Source organism: Canis lupus, chromosome 7, assembly GCF_048164855.1.
Source record: "Canis lupus baileyi chromosome 7, mCanLup2.hap1, whole genome shotgun sequence".
Lineage (NCBI taxonomy): Eukaryota > Metazoa > Chordata > Mammalia > Carnivora > Canidae > Canis > Canis lupus.
This window is the reverse complement of record NC_132844.1, coordinates 61,374,608-61,399,722: the sequence shown is the minus strand read 5'-3', so window position 1 is coordinate 61,399,722 and position 25,115 is coordinate 61,374,608. Positions and strand designations below refer to the sequence as shown.

At 38.8% G+C, this 25,115-nt stretch overlaps 1 protein-coding gene and 1 long non-coding RNA gene across 10 annotated transcripts in view; one reads left to right on the top strand and one right to left on the bottom strand.

The window, feature by feature from the left end:
* The window catches only part of LOC140637020 (uncharacterized), a 28,300-nt gene extending 27,131 nt beyond the window's left edge, over positions 1-1,169 (bottom strand). The window contains exon 1 of one of the 3 annotated variants that reach the window (XR_012034268.1): positions 667-1,169. This is a non-coding gene — a long non-coding RNA (uncharacterized lncRNA). The remainder of the gene's footprint in view (positions 1-666) is intronic. The other 2 variants (XR_012034267.1, XR_012034269.1) reach the window with 2 other exon arrangements.
* UBR2 (ubiquitin protein ligase E3 component n-recognin 2) overlaps positions 407-25,115 on the top strand; it is a 129,661-nt gene continuing 104,952 nt past the window's right edge. For 5 of the 7 annotated variants that reach the window (XM_072832986.1, XM_072832984.1, XM_072832985.1 and 2 more), the window contains exons 1-2: positions 407-901; positions 10,129-10,388. In XM_072832986.1, the coding sequence (XP_072689087.1) occupies positions 824-901; positions 10,129-10,388 (338 nt within the window). In that variant the 5' untranslated portion in view covers positions 407-823. Of the gene's footprint in view, positions 902-7,541; positions 7,624-10,128; positions 10,389-25,115 lie in introns of all 7 variants that reach the window. The other 2 variants (XM_072832987.1, XM_072832989.1) reach the window with 2 other exon arrangements.

The window sequence follows — 25,115 nt, the reverse complement described above, 5'->3', positions numbered from 1 at the left end:
CAACAGTATTTAGGTATGTTTTAAAACCTTAAAAAAATCTGGGTAATGGCCACCTCAGTTACAGTCCAAAAAAGGAGGGCATGATAAATGACAGGGCCATAGAACTATGGGAATAGAATGCAATTATTCTCCCATTCTTTCCTCGGTATCTGTCGGCCTACCCACAACAGGCTTTGGAAAGTACTTGATGTGTACCACGTGCCAGGCACCGTTCTAGTATCTGCGGATACCAACAGGAACAAAAGGAGCTGGTGGGAGTAGAACTACAGTTCCCACAATGTCTTGCTCCCCGGCCTCTTCCCAGGTGAGCGCTTCTTTCCGCTGGTCTCTTCCCAGGGTCCGCGCAGTACAGGAAAGCCCCGCCCGCCTATCTGCATCTGCCCTTCCCCCGGTTAACTCCCACAATGCCTTCGCGGGTCACCCTATAAGGGCCGCCACCGGCTTCGCGTCCGCGTCCAGGAGGACTACAGTTCCCAGGCTGCTCTGCTCCCGCCCTCGGGTGGTATCCCCCTTTCCCGGTGCCGGACGCGGTAGGCGCTAGCCAAGAGTGCCAGGTCCTGGGCTCTGGGTGTCCTTCTCCGGGGCAGGGACGAGGGCAGGTCTTGACTCTCGGGCACCGGGCCCGGAGGGAGCGCCGGAGGCCGCTCTCGCCCCTGTCCGGCTTACCTCACGCTCCTGTCCTCCTTCCCCACCCGCGGCCGCCGGGATAACTCCGGACCGACTGCCTGAGGCACGGGTGGCGGTCTCGGCGGCCGCGGCTGTGGCGAGGCCGCGGCCCTCGGGGCGGCGGTAGCAGCGTCAGCGCTGGGGAGGAGGAAGGAAGATGGCGTCGGAGCTGGAGCCCGAGGTGCAGGCCATCGACCGGAGTTTGCTGGAATGTTCGGCTGAGGAGACCGCGGGGGTAAGTACCAGGACCTGGGCAGGGACGTCCGGGGCTCGCAGGTCGCGCCCCCGGGGGAGGACCCGACCCCTGGAGATGTTGGAGCAGCCCGGCCCTGACGGGGTGACGGCCTCCCCAGGCTCTCTGGCCTCGCCTTGCGGGTAACCCGGGGAGGCCACCGAGCCTGCCCCTCTCCTTCCGTCTTTATCTTCCAACAGTCCGCAGAGCCGCTCTGTGCGCTAGCCACCCTTGCGTTCCCTGTCGGCCTAGGAGAACCGACAGCTCTTCCATTATCCCCCCCCCGCCCCCCCCCCCCCCCCCACACACACACTCACATTAGGTCCCCAGCACAAGGGCCTTTGCCCTTTTTGTCAGCTCTTGGAAGGGGGGAAAGGGAGACACTACCTGGTTTGGGGGTATAATCGCCCTCCTCTTCACCTGCCTAATCCTTTTCCTCACATTAGCGGAGCATTTGCCCTCCCCACCGAAACAGGCTGCCCAAACCGGGTTCCTACTTTGTTTCTGGGCTCGACCTAAGGCACCAAAGGGTGCAAACGACGGTGTTCTTCTCCCTCTACCTATACCCCCCTTCAGTGCATTTTCCCACCGGTTTGGTCAGTCGACAGCGTTGATGAATGTGCCGAAAGTAGTGTCTGGGCATGTTTACTGAGTGTGAGAAAGCAGTAGTGGAGGCTGGGAGATTAAAACAACAACAACAACTTCTTCTAGGAGTTGGGATAGGTGGATGGAAAGGAATTGTTAATACACTGAGCGGCTGTCAACGTACAGAAACTAATAGGAGATTTGGTCACAGCAATAGTAGGAAGAGTTAAACCAAAAACTTAAACCATTCAAACCGAGTTTTGTAGTGAAAGTGTGTGGTAAATATGCTCATGTAAGCAGCAGAGTTGTATAATGATTACTTTAATACATTCGATGGCACCTTTCCTCAAGGACAGGGAACGCCATTAGAACAGATTGTCAAAAAAAAAAAAAAAAAGGAAAAACAGATTGTCCAGAATGATTATGAATGGACTCAAACAACCTAGGCCTCACCTCTGAGGTCTCCTGTTTAAAAAACTTAGTTTCTAGGGAGGGAGTGACCTTTGAAATCATGCCAACAATCTTAATGTTATGAACAAAATTTTAGGAGGGCCCTTTGGAGTTGTTGGTCCCTGAGGAGATTTTTGTGTGAATTGATGAGGACACTAAAGTCAGAGTGGAAGCAGTTGACAGGAGTAGACGTGAAAATTTTAATGTGTTGTTGAATGATGACTCTTGGATTTTTTTTTTTTTAATTTTTTATTTATTTATTATAGTCACAGAGAGAGAGAGAGAGGCGCAGAGACACAGGCAGAGGGAGAAGCAGGCTCCATGCACCGGGAGCCCGATGTGGGATTCGATCCCGGGTCTCCAGGATCGCGCCCTGGGCCAAAGGCAGGCGCCAAACCGCTGCGCCACCCAGGGATCCCCCTTTTTTTTTTTTTTTTAAACAAGCTTGTTTAGGTCTGTTTTCATTTACTTTCTACATAATATCGCAACAACCAGAGGATTTTCATCCCACATCTGCCTTTCATTTATCAAAGAGATATGAAAAAAAGTAAAATAAATGAAAGTGTTACAAGTAGACGGTAAAATGATCAGAATGATAGCTATTCCCTGTCATTGTGTCAATATCCATATTGATATTTTAATCTGTTGTCTAACCTCAAAGTGGTGTTGTTTTTACTCCCACTGAATTTTGTGTGTTGCTGTTGGGCCAGCGACACAGGCTGTGTGCTAAATTTTTCCAATTCTGAAACTACAAGCTATCAAGTGATTGGAGTTTTTCCACCTTGTTGAAGTTCCTGTGGAAACTAGTTATAAACGGTGTTAGAGACCAATGCAATAATTCTTATGCAGTGAAATTCCCAGGCAGACGCAGTGGGAGAAATTAAGGGAAAAGCAATCAAAATGTACTGATTTGGGCTTAATTTGAGTTTGTGAAGATCACAATCTGAGCTATGTTTTACTTTTCTGTTTACTTTTAGATGGTTTTCTGAGAAAAGATGAAAAAACATTTAAAGACCAACAAAAGTCCTTAAAGAAGATGCAAACTAATATTAAAAATACAAGATTCTTCCAGCTATATAACCTGGCCTTGCTTGGGGGTTTATTGTCTGTATTTAGTTAAAACCACATAACACTTAAAACTATTCTTTCATCTTAGGCTATAGCACAGTGCTTTATCACAAATTAAAAAGGATTAAAAAGGTTTTCTTGGGTGAAGAGTAAGTTTCAGAGTAAACAAAGCAGTTATTGTAGCCTTTAGACCTTCATTACTGGTAATTTGTGGGATCATATCCATTTAAAATTACTTAGTAAGCTTAGTGTCATTTTTCTCACACTTTATTTATACACTGCTTTTTAAATTTCTTTTATGAGGAGGAAGGACTTTTTGTCATCTTATGTATTCTAACAAGCATGCCTCACAAATAAAAGCATTTAAGCACTCTCTTCGATAATTATAAGCTTATCAACTATCTTTAAGTGGCCCCTTTCTCTTTTTTTTGGTAGAATTGATTCCACAATATGAGTTTCCTAGCACTTCTCTGAGTCTATCTACATTTTTTGCTCCACGGATTTTATTATAATGTGTTCCAGGGGATGATTGTGATTTAAGAAGTACATACATTGTTTTTCCCCAAACATAAAAGAAATACGTAGAGTTTTATGTCTATATTGGATATTTTTTGCTTTTAAATTTTGACAGTTTTATACATAATTCACATATATAAATTCAGTTCAGTTGTTTTTTAACATATCCACATTTGGGCAAGCATCACCACAATTTTAGAACATTTTCATCACCCCAAAAAAGATCCTATACCTATCAGTAGTTACTTCCTGTTTTCCCCTAAACTCCCAAACTAAACTACATATCTATTTTTTGTCTCCACTGATTTGCTTATTCTGGAAATTTCATATAAATGGAACCATAACAATATGTTGTCTTTTTGACTGGTTTCTTTCATTTAGCAGATGTTTTCGAGGTTCATCCTTGTAGCATGTATCAATACCTCATTCCTTTTTATTGCCAAATGATTTTCCATTGTATGAATATACCATATATCATTTATCCGTTTGTCAGTTGATGGATATTTGCGTTGTTTCCTCTTTTTGGATATTACGAATCATGCTGCTGTGAACATTTGTGTCCATTTTTGTGAAGACATACATCTTCATTTCTCTTGGGCATATACTCAGGCATGAAATTGCTGGGTTCTATGGTAATTTTATGCTTAATGTCTTGGGAAACTGCTAAACTGTTTTCCAGTGTGACTGCATCATTTTACATTTTCACCAACAGTATGTGAGAGTTCCAGTGAATTTTTCCATCCATATCTTTGCCAACACTCTTATTGTCTTTTTTTTTTTTCTTAAGATTTTATTTATTTATTCATAAGAGACATACAGAGAGAAGCAGAGACATAGGTAGAAGGAGAAGCAGGCTCCCCACAGGGAGCCCAATGCCGGGACTCTATCCCAGGACCCTGGGATCACGACCTGTGCCAAAGGCAGATGTTCAACCATTGAACCACCCAGGTGTCCTTGTCTTTTTGATTATAGCCATTCTATTGAGTGTGAAGTGGTATCTCATTGTAGTTTTTATTTGTATTTCCCTTGTGACTGTTAATACTGAATATCTTTTGTGAGTTTATTGGCTGTACATCTTTAGAAGTGTCAGTTCAGGTCTTTTGCCCATTTTTAAATTAGACTTTTATTATTGAGTTTCTATATTTTGATTTGTGAATGCTTTTACTTCATTTCTGGAACTCTTAATACGATTTGTTTAAAATTTTTCTTAATATTGTCTTAAAAACCTCCTTTCAGCACTAGTGATTATTGTTTTATAATTGACTTACATGTTGGTGATCTTTGTTTGAAAACAAAATCAAATGTGGTTAAAGGATACAATTTTAATTGAGTATAAAATAGTAATTAGTGTAATAAAAGGCTAACCTCTAGGGATTCTTTCATTTTTATGTTTATTGTACTTGCTCTCTATCCCAAGGCTTAAATTTAGCATTCAAAAAAGGAAAGCTCCTGGAAACATTGTCATAACATGTTTACTTTAGTGGAATGAGTTGACAGTTTCTTTACTTCCCTTATGGAGGACTTCTAATAAGATAGTGCTTATTACTTCGTTGTGCACATTGGTGTGACAGCCACAAGTGTCTGAAATAAGGACAGATTAACATGCAACCAAATTAGAAATCTCAATGGTTTTTCCTGTTGAAGAAATCATTACAGTTAGCTTATGTTACTGAGGATAGGAAAAGCCATTGCTTTTATTCTTTTGAGAAATACGTAAGCCATTTTTGTGATAGGTAGCCAAAAAATGTTTTCCCCTTGCTCAATTTCTCTTCACAATTATATTTTCTTTTAATCTATAGTGTTGCCAGTCACTAATTCATTATTTCTGGTATAGAGTTCTTATGTGAAGGTACTTTGCTTTGTATATTAAGTGTTTAATGAAGTTTAAATGCCTGTTGTGGATCCCAAATCTTTTGGGTGGTTTTAAATTTGAAGAAAATGCCTGCTTTTCTTGAACCAGATGTTTATATCTTCTTAATAATTTATAAAAATACATTACAAACAGTTTTTAGGATGAAATGCTTTTACTAATAATATGTAATATATTAGCAAATATTAGTAATATGTTATATTGTGTATAATGTTACATATAATAAATATTACAGTAATAGAGTAAAATATATAGTAACATTTAGTAAACATAAAATATTTTATATAAGGTTGATTTTTTTTTTTCTTAATCATAAGTTGATATTAGTTTCTTAATCTTTTGTTTAAGGAATTTATGAATAGGGAGTGCCCTGCTGGCTCCTTTGATAGAGCATGCAACGCTTAATCTCAAGGTCGTGAGTTAAAAAAGCCCCATGTTAGACATGGAAACTTCTTTAATAAAAAAAAAAAAAAAAAAAAAAAAGGGAAAGAAAAAATCTATGAACAGATTTGACCTATCAGTGTTAGAGCCACAAGAAGACACATAATTTCTTTTAGAAAGCATCACCTTTTATTCTCCCTGGATTAAAATCCTGCAAAAGTGGTTTTAAGAAAAATGAGAATTTAAAATATAAGAAAAACAAATATGGTTGTTAAAACCTTTAAATGTTTTGTAAATTAACATTGCCTGAAGCATAACTTTCTGGGATCATAGGATTGAATTCTTTGAATATTTAAAGCTTAATATTTTTATCCAGAAATAAATTGCCTAGGATAATTTGTATCTTCATTCACATTTTGAAATAGAGTTTCTGAAAAGTGGGTGAACAACTAAACATTTATCCTTAGATGTGGCCAAAAAGTACTTTTTAGCTCAGAGAATTAGATTTTAGGTTTTTCTTTCTTTTTTTTTTTAAATATATTTTTTTAAAGATTATTTATTTATTTATTTAGTCACAGAAAGAGAGAGAGAGGCAGAGACACAGGCAGAGGGAGAAGCAGGCTCCATGCAGAGAGCCTGACGTGGGACTCGATCCAGGGTCTCCAGGATCACACCCTGGGCTGCAGGCAGTGCTAAACCGCTGCGCCACCAGGGCTGCCCTAGGTTGCTTTTTGGTTGATGACTCTGCCTTTTACTATTGAGTCCTTTTTTTTTTTTTTTTTTTTACTATTGACTACTTTAAAAAAAAAATACCCTTTTGTAATTGCAGAACTTAGTGTGTGCAATTTTGATTTCAAGTCACTTCTCTAAAGAGATAAATCCTTAATTCTGTGGGATTATCTCCTGCAAAGTGCTGTTGTTTTAAGAGTAATTTAGTTTCTTACTGTTGCATAAAGTAAACACAACTAAATTGGTAACATTTGAAAAAGATAGTTTCTCTTCAGGGGTGAAAACTTTTCCATTGTGTTCCTAAGAAGCTTCAATTCTGTCCCTTAATTTACAAAGAAGATTTTTACATTTTTAGTACACATGAAAATGTGAGGTTGATTAGAAAGTTAATATATATATCACCTCAGGAATATTTAAATCTCTCTCTATATATAGTTATTTTTTATTTTTTATTTTTATTTTATTATTATTTTTAAAGATTTTATTTATTTATTCATGAGAGACACAGAGAGAGGCAGAGACATAGGCAGAGGGAGAAGCAGGCTCCATGCAAGGAGCCCAATGTGGGACTTGATCCTGGGACTCCAGGAACACGCCCTGGGCCAAAGGCAGGCACCAAACCTCGGAGCCACCCAGGCGCCCCTATAGTTATTTTTAGAAGGAAAGAAGTAGGTGAAGATTGTACAAGAGTTAAAATGAAGACCTTATATGGTGTTAGATATTACTGGGACGGTAACTCTTTTAACCAGGATGTAATGTGATCTTCGGTTGTAATCCATAGGTAAACATTGGGCCTGTGAGTTAGCAGTTCCATTAACTGCATTTTTGTAGAAGTGAGTCCTTTCATGTATTCTGATTTAAAATATTTCCCTGGTTTAGAGCCAAAATAAGTTGCAATTACTCAAAGCAGTATGGTGGACAAATAAAGATACAGAATTGGCAGGGATAAATGACAATACAGGGAAAAGGTTGAAGATAAAAGGGAAAAGGAAGGAGGTAGTTTGAAGGATGCTTTATCTAGGGCTTATTTGGTTTGGTTTTTAGATACTGCAGGCCTGGATCTATTATCTCTCCTTTCATTAAAGCCACCTGGAGCATCTTTCTACACTATCAATGTTATATGACAGTAAGTAGTATAAATATATTTATAGTCATTTAGTTAACAGATTTTAATAAATGCCCACGAGGCTGGGTTCTGTTTTAGACCTAGAGGAAGTGGGAATGGGTGGTGGGAGTGAGGAATGGACAGAGCGGGCATTTTAGAGAAAGTGAAACATACATGGGGTTCTGAAGAATGAGTAGAAAATAGCCTACAGAGCAGAGAGGAGCACTACAGGTCACAAGGAGGAAAAATAGTATGACAGAGGCAAAGGACCTTATAAGCCATGTCAGGGGACTTGACTTGATCTTAAATACTAGGGGAAGCTGAATGACATGATCAGATTGATGTTTTGCAAGAATCACTCTGATATTGAGGTTAGAAAATGGACTGTACAAGGGCAAGACTAGCGGGGTTGTGTGTGTGTGTGTGACTGATTAGGACATTTTTGCACTAATCTTAGTAAAACATAGGAGTGGGGGTTTTGGATCAGAGTAGTGGGGATGATGCCTGTGGAGATGGAGAGAAAGAAATGGATGGAGTCAACAGATTATTTAGGAAGCCTAATAGATAAGACATGACTAATTGGATGTTGGATTGAGGAAGAAGGAAGATTTTCAGGTTTTTCTGGTGTGGATACTTAGGTAGATGCTGGTATCTAAAATAGGGAAGTGGAGAGAATAGGTTTTTGAGGAGGGGTAGTGGAGATCATAAGTTCAGTTTTAGACCTATTGAACTGATGTTTAAATCAGGAGAAACTTTCTTGTATTTCTCTATACACTTAGCAATACTTGTGGCCACCGAATGTGTTTTTTTTTCCCATAAGCAATTCTCTAATCCCCTACAGAGACACAAAGTGGGTGTCCTACAATTCAATTCTGACACTATACACCTGAAGTTGACATCAGATCCCAGATTAAGGGCTCAGTCCCATAAGACTGCCCTCCTCACTACTTCAGATGCCAGTAACAAGCAGTGGTCTTCAGGTTACCTAGAACTTCTGTCTCACTTGGCTACGAATTGAGGGTTCCCATGACCCCCCTCTGGGTTCAATAATTTGCTAGAATGGCTCACAGAACTCAGGGAAACTATTTACTAGTTTATTGATTTATTGTAAGATGATACAATTTAGGCACAGCAGATGGAAGAGATGCATAGAGCAAGGTATGTGGGAAGAGATGCAGAGCTTCCATGCTGTGGGTGCACCAGTACTTCTGTGTTCATCATCCCAGTAGCTCTGTGTTCACCATCCCAGAAGTTCTTTGAACCCCAACATAGAAATTTTTATGGAGGGATCCCTGGGTGGTGCAGCGGTTTAGCGCCTGCCTTTGGCCTAGGGCGCCATCCTGGAGACCCGGGATCGAATCCTACGTCGGGCTCCCGGTGCATGGAGCCTGCTTCTCCCTCTGCCTGTGTCTCTGCCTCTCTCTCTCTCTCTCTCTCTCTCTGTGTGTGTGTGTGTGTGTGACTATCATAAATAAATAAATTTAAAAAATTTTTTATGGAAGCTTAATTATGTAAGCATACTTGAACAAAGCATTGTCTGTTAATAATTAGCTCAACTTCCAGCCCCTCTCCCCTCCCTGAGGCTGGGGGTGGAGGCTATACCAACCTTCTTATCACATGGCTTGTTCCCCTGGCAACCAGGTCTCCATCCCTAGGGGCTTTCCAAAAGTCACCTCATTAACTTCAGCTCTAGCTCAGTTGAAAGGAGGTTAATTATCACATAAAAGTTTAGGACAGAAAAGTGGCTTTTGTTTGTTTTTGGGCTGGGAGAGCAGAGGGGAAAGGGCTTATAGACAGGTTGATTAGAGAAAGAAGGTGTAATTGATAGAACAAAATCTCTTGTAGACTCATATTCATAAGAGACTGGTGTATCATTAATCAATGAGAAGTCTAAGTGGCATATTGGCTGTCTGTATTCACTGCATACTCTTCCTATCAGCAAACTGACATGAGGATCCAGATCACAGTCAGTATATCATTTGAGCAAAGCATTATTAGAAAGGAAGTCAGATGGGCCTAATGACTAGTGTCTTTTTTTTTTTTTTAGATTTTATTTATTCATGAGAGATATACAGAGAGAAGAAGGGACATAGGCAGAAGGAGAAGCAGGCTCCCTGTGGGGAGCCTGATGTGGCACTCCATCCCAGGACCCAGGGATTACAACCTGAGCCAAAGGCAGTGGCTCAACCACTGAGCCACCCAGGTGTCCCTGGCTAGTGTTTTATATGATGATTTGTTGTGGTCATTTTCCTATAACTCCCTACAGAAGGTTGCTTCAAGAGTCATTTTGAGGAGAGGGATCATTTTACTTGGAAGTAAAGTAGAATTCTGAAATGCTTGGCATTTTAATAAAGTTCTAAATGATTTTTACCCTTTTTGGAAAGAAAACACAGTTATGAGTGACATCAACAAAATATATGACACTTTTATCATTATATTTGTACCTAAAAGAATATATAGTAGGTTTATTCAAATTAGCAGTTTAACATTGTTTAAACCTATTTTTCCTTTTTTCTTTTTTTAAAGAAATGGCTGCAAGCAACTGACCTCACTAGAGAAGTGTACCAGCATTTAGCCCACTATGTACCCAAAATCTACTGCAGGGGTCCCAACCCTTTTCCACAGAAGGAGGACATGCTGGCACAGCATGTTTTGTTGGGACCAATGGAATGGTACCTTTGTGGTGAAGATCCCGCATTTGGATTTCCAAAACTTGAACAAGCAAATAAACCTTCTCATCTTTGTGGTCGTGTTTTTAAAGTAGGAGAGCCTACATACTCTTGCAGGTAAAATATTGTCATTTTCTTTCTAAAAGGCTCTTGTTTTTATGTTTTTTCCCTAAAACTTTATGTTTTTGTTTTAAAATTAGAAAATACATCTATATTAAGAAAGTCTGCACAGTAAACACGTATGGTTTATTAAATAATCATGAAATAAATATTCATGTAATTATTTTCCAGGTCAAGAAATAGAACATCATCAGCATTCCAGAAAACCACTGTGTGCTTTCTGCCTTCCCTGTATTTAACTGCTGCCCTGACTTGTAATAGTCACTTCTTTACTTTTCTTGATAGTTTTCTAGTTAGTGATTCTTTTCAACATGTGGCTTGAACTCCCGACACTGAGATCAAGACCTAAGCTGAGATCAAGAGTGGGACACTTAACCAACTGAACACCCAAACGCCCCTCTAGTTAGTGATTCTTATTAATGTCCACATTACCTTACATTTGGCCAGTAGGAGCCCTGTCACACTAGTGTCATCCTTTTTACATGCCTTCATTATTAGGGTGTTTTTTTTTTTTAATTTATTTATTCATGAGGGACAGGCAGAGGGAGAAGCAGGCTCCCCGCTGGGAGCCCTATGTAGGACTCTATCCTGGGACCCCAGGATCACACCCTGAGCAGACACTCAACCACTGAGCCACCCAGGTGTCTCACCTTCATTGGTTTTTGAGTGCTTCTTTGCTTTCTGGCACAAGATATCCATAGCTTACTTTGTACTTACTCTGAACCATATGTAGAATCAGCCATTTCAACAAGGAGTTTCATTTTAGGTAGGAATGGTAGTTAGAAACCATTATTTGGTTGCTATATGTACTTAACTGCTATAGAATAACTTAACCTTTTGTATTTTTTTAAATGTTGAGAATTGAGTATACAAGGGCAGTAGATGGAGAGGAAACCTTTGAAACCATTTACTCCTCTATTTCACAGAACTAGTCATTGTCAACAGTTTCTTATGTATCCTTCCAGAAATTTTTTATGCATATCTAGGCCTATATATATGGCTATCTTACACATATATGCAAACATACATACAAAAGGGAGTATGTGTTACATATATTTTGGGCTAAATTTTCCTTCCTCTGTTTAACAGAATCTTGACTTCTGTCCATATCAGCTGATATAGCTAGGTAACATTCCATTGCATGGATGTACTATTTATAGAGGCCTTATGTAACATTTCTTTTTCTTAACACTTTTTCCTATAAGATTTAAATTTATTAAGTTCAATTTTGGTTAAGGCCTGTAAGTTTCTATGGTAATTTTTTTTTATAAGCGTGGTTAGAATACCAGTAGAGATCTTTTTATATTTTGAAATACGGTTAGATGTAATTTTTGTCTTCATAAAAACTTCTTTGAGTTCTCTTATTGATGTTTGAAGCAACGGACAAAGAAACTGAGATCCGCTTGTTCCAGCAATGTCTTTTGTAGCAAAAGTATCCATTTCCACCACATATATTTGAATATCATTTCTTTTAATCTTCAATCTGGAATATTATCTCAGGGTTTTTGTTTGTGTTTTTTGTGGGTTTTTTTTTTTTTTTTTTTTTTTTGCATGATCTTGATACTTTTTTATTTTATTTTTTTTTTTTTAATTTTTATTTATTTATGATAGTCACAGAGAGAGAGAGAGAGAGGCAGAGACACAGGCAGAGGGAGAAGCAGGCTCCATGCACTGGGAGCCTGACGTGGGATTCGATCCCGGGTCTCCAGGATCGCGCCCTGGGCCAAAGGCAGGCGCTAAACCACTGCGCCACCCAGGGATCCCTTGATACTTTTTTAAATGTCCATTTGGGTTTGTCTGATCCACTTTATGATTGGAGTCAGGTTGCATCTTTCACAGGAATATCACAGAAATCACATGTTCTCATTCTCATTTTACTCTATCAAGTAGCATATAATTTTTATTTGATAACTGATGATGTTAATTTAGATCATTTGATTAAGACTTCTCTACTGTGAAGTTACTCTTTTACCCTTTATAATCAGTAAATTTTGTGGAGAGATACTCTAAGCTCTTAAATATCCTATTTCTTATCAAACATTCGTTTTATTCATTTATTTATTTCAGTATATATTCATGAAAGCCCAACATTATTCACGGAAGCCCAACATTCTTGTGTTCCAATAGTTCTAGATTTAACTAGTGGGAGGCCCTATCTTCTTTGTTCTCATGTCCCCATTATTCTTTGAACACTTCCTTGTTCTAACACAAGATATTTAGGGCACATCTTGGACTTTCTCCTCCCCCAGACCTGAAATCAGTCATTTCTCTAAGGAGCCTGGTTCCTTTTCAGTAGATACTAGTCTTAAGAAATAAAATACTAAGTGTTGCTATTGGTATGTCACCAATCCTAGGCCCTTGCAGTGGATCTGTATTTTATATATGTCTATAGGTACATACTGAAAGAAATATTGAAAACATGCATTTAGAGTAATCTCTCCAGTTCCAATTGAATGCCACAGGCTTCTCTCTTTTCTCCCTTTGCATATTTGTGATTTCCTTTCTCATGAATCTGATTCTCATTGTCCTAAAAATATTTATTTATTTGATCATTTCCTCATATACAACCATTCTTCATTGTTGCTGCCACTGCCACCCAGCTCCATGTGATTGCCCTCCTTACTCATTTGAGCTCCACACCCTATGCTGGGCGTGGTAGCCTTCCCCCTCCACTTGTTAGGGTAGATCTAAGAGAAGTCTTTAAGATGTATGGTCACAGCCTTCATGTTGAATCAGCTGGGTATCTGCCTTGACCAGAACTCCAGAGACCTCTCACACTGCTTGCTTGCTGGACTTCAGGTATCTCTGTGGCATTCTTGATTCCATAGCAGCCATTCTCTGACAAGTGTCACCCTCTGCATGTGCAGCCCAACCCTCAGCCAAGAACTCATCCATAGGTGACTACCACATAGACTGTCCTTTCGTAGTCTTCCCTGTCCTGCATATAATCCCTCTTTGGTTTCCTGCTCCAAGGCTTCTAGCTCTTTTACCTGCCCCAAATTTGATCTAGTCTCAGCTTAGTGAGACCTTCTTGCACTACTTAGATTCTAGTTCAGTGTGCCACAGGTGGGAGTTTATTCCCTCGATCAGAGAGCCTTATGTATTCATCTAGTTTTATGGCTGTGTACAGTGGGAGGCTGGTTGAGTACCAGTTACTCTATTGTAACCAGAAGTGGAAGTCCTAGTATTTATTTTAACAGAGAAAGTTGCTTATGTTTTTTGAGCACCTTTTAGGTGTTACATTTAATGCCAAGTGCTTCATATGAAATCATATTTAATCCTTATACAAACTTCTGAGATAATATCCCCAAGGAGACTGTGGCTCAGAGTGGTTAAGTGACTTACCTGCAGCCATAAAAATTGAAACCAGGGCTCTCAGATTCTCAAATCCATGATACTTTCATTTTATCTTTATTGATCCTCATATATTGGTCTCCTATGAATTTTTCATTCAAATTCAGTAAAAAGAGAGGGAAAATAGGAAAAATGTTCTTCTTTTCTTGTGACTAAATCTGTCTAGTTCCTAAATTCTGAGAGACGTTCTTTATTGTTAAAATATTAGTGAATGAAATGAGGACAATGAACTAGATAGTTTTGCTTTTTAATGTTTTTAGAAAAAAAAAAAATCCACTGTCCTTTTTGTGGTCATTCCCACTGGTGTCTGAAACTCAAATCTGGGAACCATTACATGCCGGCATTCTGGGTTCTTAAGCAGAAAATCCTATTGCATTGTAATATGACTTCTGTACTACAAAGTACCTGCAAAGAATATTAGATAAAAATATTTGGACTGGAGAAAGCTTTTGGTATTGTGAACTTGGCCTGAATCCTTTTCTACCTCATTATCCCTAGTTTAGGCTAGTGTATAAGCCTTTCCTTCCTTCCTTCCTTCCTTCCTTTCCTTCCTTTCCTTCCTTTCCTTCCTTTCCTTCCTTTCCTTCCTTTCCTTCCTTTCCTTCCTTTCCTTCCTTCCCTCCCTCCCTTCCTTCCTTCCTTCCTTCCTTTTTAAAAGATTTTATTTATTTATTCATGAGAGACACAGAGCGAGAGAGAGAGAGGCAGAGACACAGGCAGAGGGAGAAGCAGGTCCCATGCAGGGAGCCCAATGTGGGACTCGATCCCAGGTCACCAGGATCACAACCCGGGCCAAAGGCAGCACTAAACTGCCAAGCCACCCGAGCTGCCCTATAAGCTGTTCTTTCCCTATTGCAGATGTTTGGCAATTAGGATAGCTTCATACATATTAGCTGCTCAGCAAATATTTATTGAGGAAATGTCTGTTACATTGTTCAAAGTACAGAGGACACTTTTATTTTTTTTATGTTTTTAATTTTTTAAACATTTTATTTATTTATGATAGACATAGAGAGAGAGAGAGGCAGACACAGGCAGAGTGAGAGGCAGGCTCCATGCCGGGAGCCCGACGTGGGACTCGATCCCAGGGCTCCAGGATCGCGCCCTGGGCCAAAGGCAGGCGCTAAACTGCTGAGCCAGCCAGGGATCCCACAGAGGACAGTTTTAAAGATATTTTGCTGTTACTACTTTAATTGAATTCCTTGAATATTCCTATTTTTTTGCCCATTTCCATACCTGTCTGGTGGCAATATATTAATTGTAAGCCAGCTACTTTGGGAGATGTTATTCATGATTATGTACAGGATCCTTCTCATCCTAGATTTTACAACTTTGAATATTCACTCTTATACCTAGCCAATTAATTAATAGGACAGCTGGTACAACAGGTAGGTACACAGCACATTAATCTCTCTTAGGAATTTATTGCCACCCTATTTAATCTTTTAACTATAGGCACAGTATTCAGGAATTTTGTTAGTCCTAGAAATTCATATAGGTCTATGTGGGTCCATCCCAGAGAAGACGTTGGGTACAGGAGGTCTTGATTAAATTGACAGAGTTGTGGGATCTTCCATTACTAGAAGAAGTAAGAAGAATTTTATCTTCCAAGATGATTGTGGAATAGGCTTTTGGGAGTATGGACAAGTGGAGTGGGATGACAGGAGGAGGAATATATTTATTCCCTCAGTGAAAATGGTGCACTGAAAAGCTATTTGCCTGTATTGGAAGGTTAGGTGTGCATAAAGGATTTGTGGGTAAAACTGGGTCAGAGATGATCTTAGTAGATTTTTTTTCTGTAGTGCATGTGCTCAGGTTTGAACTTGGTATGTCAGCCCAGAGTTTCTCTAAGATATAAATTCATTTTACTACATTTTACTATGGTCCAAAGGTTTGGGTTAATCCATTGTCCCTGTTCTGGGTATTCTGTGTATTGAGAGGATGTATGTAATCAATGGAAAGGAATGCCTCTTATTGCGAGGAGGAAATTTTCACTTTGTTGACATCATCTAAAGAAGCCACAAGGGTATATTAAGGATAGAGAACACAAAGAACAGCCTCAGGTGCCGCTTTTTAGAAATTAAAAAACTAACAGGCAAAACATGCATTTGGTTATATCTTTCAAAAGGTACAAAAGTGTATGCCATGAAAAGGAACCTTCCTTCTCCATCCCTTAATTTCCCTGTTACCTTATCAGAAGTGACCGCCATGAGTAGTTTCTGGTGTATTCTTCCAGATACCCTATGCATATCAAGCATTTCTATTTTATTCAGTAAATGGTAGCATATCACTTAAACTGTGTTTTTACCTTATTTAAAGTTTGTCCTTAAAATTGTTACATAACATTAGAGAGAGAGAGTATGCACCCACTTTGTCTTACTGTTTTTTTTAAAGATTTTATTCATGAGATACACACAGAGAGGCGGAGATATAGGCAGAGGGAGAAGCAAGCTCCCTCTGGGGAACCTGATGCAGGACTCGATCCCAGAACCCCAAGATCACGACCTGAGCCAAAGGCAGGTGCTCAACTCCTGAGCCATCTGGGTGTCCCTGTCTTAGGTTTTAATGGCTGATTAGTATTCTACTGTAGGATATTCTGACCTTTACTTACTAGCCTTCTATTAATAGACATTTAGGTTGTTTCTAATATTACAAATAATACCACACTGAATATCTTTGTGTGTCTTTGTGCACATGTAGAAGTAGATCCACAGGATACATTCCTGAAAGTAAAATTTCTGTGTCAAGTATGCATATATTTATTTCTCTCTGAGTGATCAGTAGTAAAAACTTATAGAAAGGAGATGGTATGCTAGTTTGAGGAAAAGAGTCAGGATTGGGGACAAACAACAGAAACTGCAATGGAGATGATGGGTGAGTTTTGAAAATCTTTTAGCCAGCCTTACAGAGAGAAGAACCCAGGAATAACATGATAGTGTGTGGCAGCCAGAAAGAGGAGGCAGATTGTTAGTTACTTGAACTGTAGAGGGAAGAAAGCAGTGTCTGGTGACCTGCACCTGAATAGCTAACTAGCCTGGGGTGAGAAAGATTTAATTTATAAAGGGTCCAGAAGGTCCTAAGTTTGGACTCCACTCCTAACAGATATTTCTTTTTTTTAAAAAAATATTTTTTTTATTTATTCATGAGAGACACAGAGAAAGACAGATATATAGGCAGAGGGAGAAGCAGACTCCTTGCGGGAAGCCTGATGCTGGACTTGATCCCAGGACCCCAGGATCACAACTTGAGCCGAAGGCAGATGCTTAACCACTGAGCCACCCAGGCGCCTTTCCTAAGAGATATTTCTAAACTTTGCTGTTACCTGAAGTTGACCACAGTAGGTTAAAGGGTACTGTCCTTCACAAGACTATTCAAAAATAGCTGCAAGTTTGGGGGTTCCCAGAGGCTCCGTCAATTCTAATCAGCTGGCTGCAAATTTCAGGTGTCTCCATAGATTACTGTATGTTACATAATTCATTAGAACAACTCCCAAAACTGAGAAAAATGCTGTATTTATGATTAAAGTTTTATCACAGCAATAGGAAACAAATTGGAATCAGCCAGAGGTACATAGGAAGATTTCCAAGTGCAAAGCTTCTGTTGTCCTCAGGGACACGTTATCTTCCTGGCACATTAATGCATGACAATACACATACGGTATTGGCAACCAGGGACTCTCATCCAGGCTTTGGTGTCCAGAGTTTTTATTGAGGTTTCATTATGTAGGCATGACTAACTAAATCATTGCCTATGGGACTTAATATCCAGCTCCACTTCCTTCCCAGAGATAGAGGTAATATTACGTGACTGAAAGCTTCAACCCTCCATGGTTTGTCTTTCTGTTATGGCCAGTTCCCACTCTGCTTCATTTATTAGCATAAACTATCATGTGAAGGGGGCAGCATGAATAACAGAGATACTCCTATCACACAGGAAATTGTAAGGATTTAGAGTTCCCTCCCAGGAACCCTGGGACAAAAGCCAGCCAGATTCTTTAATTACACAGTTGTTGAGAAAGTAAATGAGATTCTTTGTGTTTGCTTTCCACAGTTCTTAGCACATGGTAAACTCTTAGTAAATGTCCATGCTGGGGTCCTGGGGATGAATGTTTCCTGTTATTCCCATGTCTCATGTATTCCCATAAAACCCAGTGCCCTGGTAAAATGACATTGAGTCTATCATTTGGAAAGATGAAATATGGTTATTGAAATTCTAGGGGAGTTTCTAAACTAAATCCATCAAGGATTAAAGTGATTCATGTCTGTAGGATAGAGGTTTTCCTGAACTAGAAAAACTGATATTCAGGAGTCTTTTATGTGTGGTACTTAGGAAAAGAATTTGTGAAGGGAATTAAGTTAGCTTTTCCATAGACAGTTATTTGTTCATAGTTTCTAAACTTATATAGGTCACAAATTATCTTGCTAAAGCCTCTACTATGCCAGAAAAAGCTGTCCATTTTCAGGCAATAGGCTAGTATTTATATTTGTCTACATACTTATCTATTAGGAAAAGTATAGTCAAATGTAACACTTGTTACTCCTCTCTAAATACAGATGGTTGTTAGTAGGGGCAATAATCTTAACTTTGATCGTAACTATTTTACCATTTTATAACCGTTAAGAAAAATAAAATATTAATAGAATATGATATCATACTTCAATGTGGGATAAATTTTAACACTTCTCTTAGATGTAAAGAAATCATTCCATTGATTTCTGTGTATAGTTAAATTGAGAATTTTTTTTTTAAGATTTTATTTATTCATGAGAGGCACAGAGAGAGAGGCAGAGACATAGGCAGAGGGAGAAGTGGGCTCCCTGCAGGGAGCCCCATGCAGGACTCAATCCCGGGATCATGACCTGAGCCAAAGGCAGCGGCTCAACCACTGAGCCACCCAGGCGCACCGAGAACTTTTTTTTAAGATGTGATTTATTTATTTAAAGAGAGAGAGGGATCCCTGGGTGGTGCAGTGGTTTAGTGCCTGCCTTTGGCCCAGGGCGCGATCCTGGAGACCGGGGATCGAATCCCACGTCGGGCTCCCTGCATGGAGCCTGCTTCTCCCTCTGCCTATGTCTCTGCCTCTCTCTTTCTCTCTCTGTGTGACTATCATAAATAAATAAAATTTAAAAAAAATAAAATAGAGCACAAGAAGGGGAAGCTACAGAGGGAAAGGGAAAACAGACTTCCCAATGAGCTGGGAGCCCAACGAGGGGCTCAATCCCAGGACCCTGTGATCATGACCTGAGCAGAAGGCAGATATTTAACCTACTGAGCCACCCAGGTGCCCTGAGAACATTTTTTTTTTTATTAGAGTTTTATTTATTTAAGTAATCTCTACACCAAATGTAGGTATAGCTCAAACTCGTGAACCCGAGATCAAGTCACATGCTCTTCCATCCAAGCCAGCCAGGCTCCCCAACAACATTTTTTTTTTTTTTAATAATTTGAAAGTTTACTGCATCAATATTATAGATCACCAGAAGTTATGGCCGGGGAGTTATGCTATCAGGAATATTCTTAGCTTAGGTTTCCAGATAGTACTTTATGATGTTTTATTATAAATTATTAAATGGTTTTGCTCAGGTGAAACTTTTTCTTTCTTTTTTCCTCAGGTGAAACTTTTTCTTAACTCTGATTCTGTTAGTCATGATAGATGAAGTTATGCTAAAAATAACAAACAACCCTATAGTCTTGAAGACTTTACCCAAAATATATTTATTACTCAGATCATGTGACCCATTTGGATAGGTGAGATCAATGAGTGGAGGGTTCTACTCTGATTAGTTACTTTACACCATATTACATCTTCACAAAATTAACAATGCTTTTTAGGGTTCAGCACAGCAAGGGAAGAGGAGAGCTGAAAGGTCTTGCCCAACAAATAAATTGCACTAGCTCAGAATTATCAACTGTGCCCATATCCCTTTAGCCAGAACTAATCTGAAGCCCTCTGTTCAACTGCAAAACCGAGTGAGGATTCTCCTGTATCTGGAAGAGATGCAAACTTACTCTCTGTGGATGAACATTAGAAGTCCCTTCAGTGATTTTTTTAGGGTTTTGGGGTTATTTTTCCTTCCTCACAGAGTGGTTAGGATAAAATGAGGTAATGTATAAATAAAGCACTTGGGGAAATATATATGTAAAAATTTTAAACCAAATGCTGAGAGTTTGGATGAGTTACTGAGCCATGAATAACATCTTAAGCAGAGGGGTAAACATAGTTTCATTTCTATTCTGTGTGGAAATATAAAGCTCTAATGTGGAAGAAAGAACTTATTTCCAGTAAGAATAGTTTTAGTTTCTTGGCTTTTAAAAAATTTTTGAAAACTTGATCTCTTTTTAGTTTATTTCTATTTTAAGACTGTCTTTTTGACATGAATTGAAATCAGTGCTCTATTAGTTTTTAAAATGTTGGTAACCTCTAATTATGATGTGCTACATGAATGAAATTATACTGTGTATATTGCAATTGTGACTTTCTTCCATTTAGCCATTTGTCTTAGAGATCTTTCCCTGTCAGTATATATAAATCTCATTCTTTTGCTTTATTTATTTATTTATTTATTTATTTATTTATTTATTTATTTTTAAAGATTGATTTATTTATTCATAAGAGACAGAGAGGGATCCCTGGGTTGCGCAGCGGTTTGGCGCCTGCCTTTGGCCCAGGGCGCGATCCTGGAGACCCGGGATCAAATCCCACATTGGGCTCCCGGTGCATGGAGCCTGCTTCTCCCTCTGCCTGTGTCTCTGCCTCTCTCTCTCTTTCTGTGACTAAATAAATAAATAAATAAATAAATCTTTAAAAAAAAAATAAGAGACAGAGAGAGGCAGAGACATAGGCAGGAGGGAGAAGGCGGCTTCTCGCAGGGAGCCCAATATGAGACTCAATTCCAGATCCCGGAATCACGCCCTGAGCCGAAGGCAGACACTCAACCACTGAACCACCCAGGTGTCCCAATCTCATTCTTTTAACTTCTGTCTTTCCATAGTAAGTTTAGGCCATAATTTGATTGCTCTGTTAATGAACTTAGAAATGGGAAACTTCAAGTTTTTTTCCCATAATCAACTAAACACCCTGTACATATTAGTACATGTCCCTTTTACATACATCTCAACATTTTTCAAGATATATACTTTGAAGTAGAATTTCAATGCTATTTTCTGTCACTGAGCTTCAGTATGTTGGAAATTCCCTTGTCTACACTGTTCTCTTTGACCTGGGAAAATGACAGGGACTATCTAACTCCTTAGATAGTTTGGATTCCTGTAGTTTTCTAAAATGAGTCTTGTGTTCTTGTTTTAGAGGTTTGTGATCATTTTTATTTACTTTTTGCCAGTTTGTTGCAGGATTGAACATTGGAGTGCATTGGGTATAATATTAACTTTATATGTTATGCCTTTGTCTAGATGTTAGGAAAAGAACTATGACTAGATTATTATGGGCTGATCCTTTGAGGTAAGGAAACTCGGATATATAGCCAAAATTTTCCTTTTGGTGCCCAATTGAATTTTTTAAGGGAAAATTTACATATTTCAAAAGGCACAAATTTTAATTTTACATTTTTGACATGGTTAAACTCCTATAACTCACAGCCCTTCAAGATATGAACGTTTCCATCTGACTAGAAATTTCCCTCTGAGTAACTCTAGCTCCTCGGTAACTACTATTCTGGTAATTTCACCTTAGATATTTTTGCCTGTTCTAGAACTTAATAAAAATTAAATCATTCTTTTGTGTCTGCCTTCTTTTACTCAACATAATGTCTCTCATCTATCCCTGTTGTTATGATTACTGGAAATTGGTTCCACTTTAATTGCTGAGTAGTAGTCCATTGTATGAATGTACTTAAAATTGCACTTAATCCATTGTCCTATTGATGAATATTTGAGTTGTTTCTGGTTTGAGGCTATCATGAGTAAAGTTTCTGTGATCTTTTTTTTTTTTTTAACAATTCTATCTTTTAATTGAAAATTCTCTTAAATTTAAAGGAAATAGTAATTTATTTTAAAAATCATAATCAGTTTTTTATTTTTATATTTTATTTTTATTTATTTCTTTATTTTAAAAGGTTTTATTTATTCATGAGAGACACAGAGAGAGAAGCAGACATAGGCAGAGGGAGGAGAAGTAGGCTCCATGCAGGGAACCTGATGTGGGATTTGATTCTGGAACTCTGGGTCATGCCCTGAACCAAAGGCAGATGCTAAACCCCTAGCCACCCGGCATCCCTATATATTATTTTATTTTTTAATTTTATTCATTGAAAGAGAGAGAACACGAGCTAGAAGATAGAGACAGAGGGAGAGGGACAAGCAGGCTGAACTTAGGGCTCCATCCCAGGACACTGAGATGATGATCTCAGCCAAAGTCAGACACAGCTGACTGAGCCACCCAGGTACCCCTAAATCATGTTAGTTTATGCCAAAAGTATTTTAAATGCAACATAGTAAAGTACTAGGTGTTATTATTCTGTACCTAATCCTATTTCTATGTTTTTAATATACCAGATAACATAAATTTTGAACTATTAAAAATCTTCAGATTTTTATGATACATTTTAGGAATATTAAGATACCATTAAAATAGGTCTTTGATAGTAATCTAATACAGTAAGCATCTGATATAGTAGTTACTATTACCCTTTGCAGACAAGTCTTTTTCTTGACTTGTGTTTAATTTTTCATGGATAAATCCTTAGGAGTAGAATTACTGAATCAAAGGGCAGGTATATGTTGAACTTAAGAAACTACAGACTTTCTCCAAAATGGTTTTTTGTTCCCACCAGTAATGTATGAAAGTTCCGTTTGCTCCATATCTCACCAACATTTGATGTCAGTGTTTTTAATTTTAGCCATTCTGTGTAGTGGTATCTCATTATGCTTTTATTTTATTATTATTTTTTTTAATATTTTATTTATTATTTATTTAAGTCACAGACAGAGAGAGAGAGGCAGAGACACAGGCAGAGAGAGAAGCAGGCTCCATGCACCGGGAGCCCGATGTGGGATTCGATCCCGGGTCTCCAGGATCGCGCCCTGGGCCAAAGGCAGGCGCCAAACCGCTGCGCCACCCAGGGATCCCTCATTATGCTTTTAATTCCCACTAATGATGTTGATGGAATTTTACATGTACTCATTGCTCATTTATCTAACTTCTGAAGTTTTTGTTCCAGTCTTTTGTCTATTTTTTTTAAGATTTTATTTATTCTTAGTAAATTGAACACCAATAAAAAAAATAAAATAAAATAAACATAAAAAAAAAAAAGATTTTATTTATTCATGAGAGACACAGAGAGAGAGACAGAGACAGGCAGAGGAAGAAGCAGGCTCCATGCAGGGAGCCCAACATGGGACTTGATCCAGGGTCTCCAGGATCACACCCTGGGCCGAAGGCAGGCACCAAACCGCTGAGCCACCGGGCTGCCCGACTTTTGTCTATTTTTTATTGGATTGTCTTTTTATTATTGAGTGTTGGAGTTCTTTAGATATTCTGGGTACAAGTTCTTTGATAGACCTATTTTGTGAATATTTTCTCCCAGTCTGTGACTTGCCTATGTGACAGAAGTTTTTTTTTGTTTTGTTTTTTAAGATTTTTATTTATTCATGAGAGACAGAGAGGCAGAGACACAGGCAGAGAGAGAAGCAGACTCCATGCAGGGAACCCGACGCGGGACTCGATCCCGGGTCTCCAGGATCAGGCCCTGGGCTGAAGGCAGCGCTAAACCGCTAAACCACCCGGGCTGCCCATGACAAGTTTTTAATTGTGATGTCATTTTACCAGTTTTTTTCTTTTCTGAAGATTGTGTTTAAGAAATGTCTGCCTTCTCCCAGGTAGCAAAGATAGTCTCTATGTTTTCTTCTATAAACCTTGAAATGGTAGATTTTATGTGTGGGCTTATGATCTGTCTCAAACTAATTTTTTTTTTATGGCTCGAGGTGGGAGTTGAACCTTATTTATTTATTTACCTACTTAGTTATTTACAAGAGAGAGCACAAGTAGGGGTGAGGGGCAGAGGGAAAGGGTCAAGCCGACTCCCTGCTCAGCAAGGAGCCCAGGACCCTAGATCATTACCTGAGCCAAGGGCAGACACCTAACCAACTGAGCCACCCAGGCATCCCGTGCTTCACTTACTTATATGTGAATATCTAGTTGTTCCAGCACCATTTGTTCCTTTCCCCATTGAATTGCTTTGGTGCCTTATCAAAAACCGTTTGACTACATATAGGTGTGGGTCTATTTCAGAACACCCTAATCTACAGTCACCCTCTTTTATCCACAAGGGGTATTTTCCAAGCCCCCCAACGGATGCCTGGAACCATGCATAGTCCCAAACTCTCTCTCTATATATACTATGTTTTTTTTTTTTTTGCTATATATACATACCTATGATGAAGTTTAATTTATAATTAGGCACAGTAAGAGATTAACAGCAGTAACTAGTAATAAAACAGAAAAATGATAACAGTAACTGTGATAAAAGTATGTGAATGTGGTCTCTCTCTGAAAAACCTTATTGTACATATTCACCCTTTTTGTGATGATGTGAGGTGATAAAATGCCTACGTGATGAAATGAAGTGAGGTGAATGACATAAACATTGTGCTATAGCATTAGGCTATTGATCTTCTGACCAAATGTCAGAAAGATGATCATCTACTACCAGACTTCAGTTTACAACAGGTGACTGAAACTGCTGAAAGCGAAACCGCAGATAAAGGGGGACTACTGTATTCCATTCATTGAGATGGCTGTTTAAGGCAAGAACTACATTATCTTGCTTACTTGCTTTATAGTTAGTCTTGAACTGGTCAGAATAAATCTTAAATTTTTGTTCCTTTAAATTTTGTCTAGTTCAAGTCAGTTGCATTTTATGAATTTCAGAATTATAGAATGTCACTTGTTATTTTTAAGAAATACTGCTGAGATTATGATTAGGATTATATTTTTGGGTTTTTTTTTTAAGATTTTTATTTGAGAGAGAGAGAGGGAGAGGGAGAGAGAAACTGAGGCAGACTCTGTCCTGAGTGCAGAGCCTGATGCGGGGCTCAGTCCAATGACTGCAAGATCATGGCCTGAGCTGAAGCCAAGAGTTGAATGCTTTAACAACTGAGCCATCCAGGTACCCCTAGGATTGTGTTTAATCCGTAGATCAGTTGGGGAGAATTGATATTTTAATGATACTGGGTTTTCCAATCCATGAACATCGTAATACTTTTCTAAGATCTTCTTTAATCTCTTTAGTGATGTCTAAAGGTTTTATATAGGAATTGTGCATACCTTTGATTATGTTTATTCATAAGTATTTTATGATATTTTTTCTTAGCTTTAGTTTTCATTTTTTTCTGTGAGTATAAAGAAATACAGTT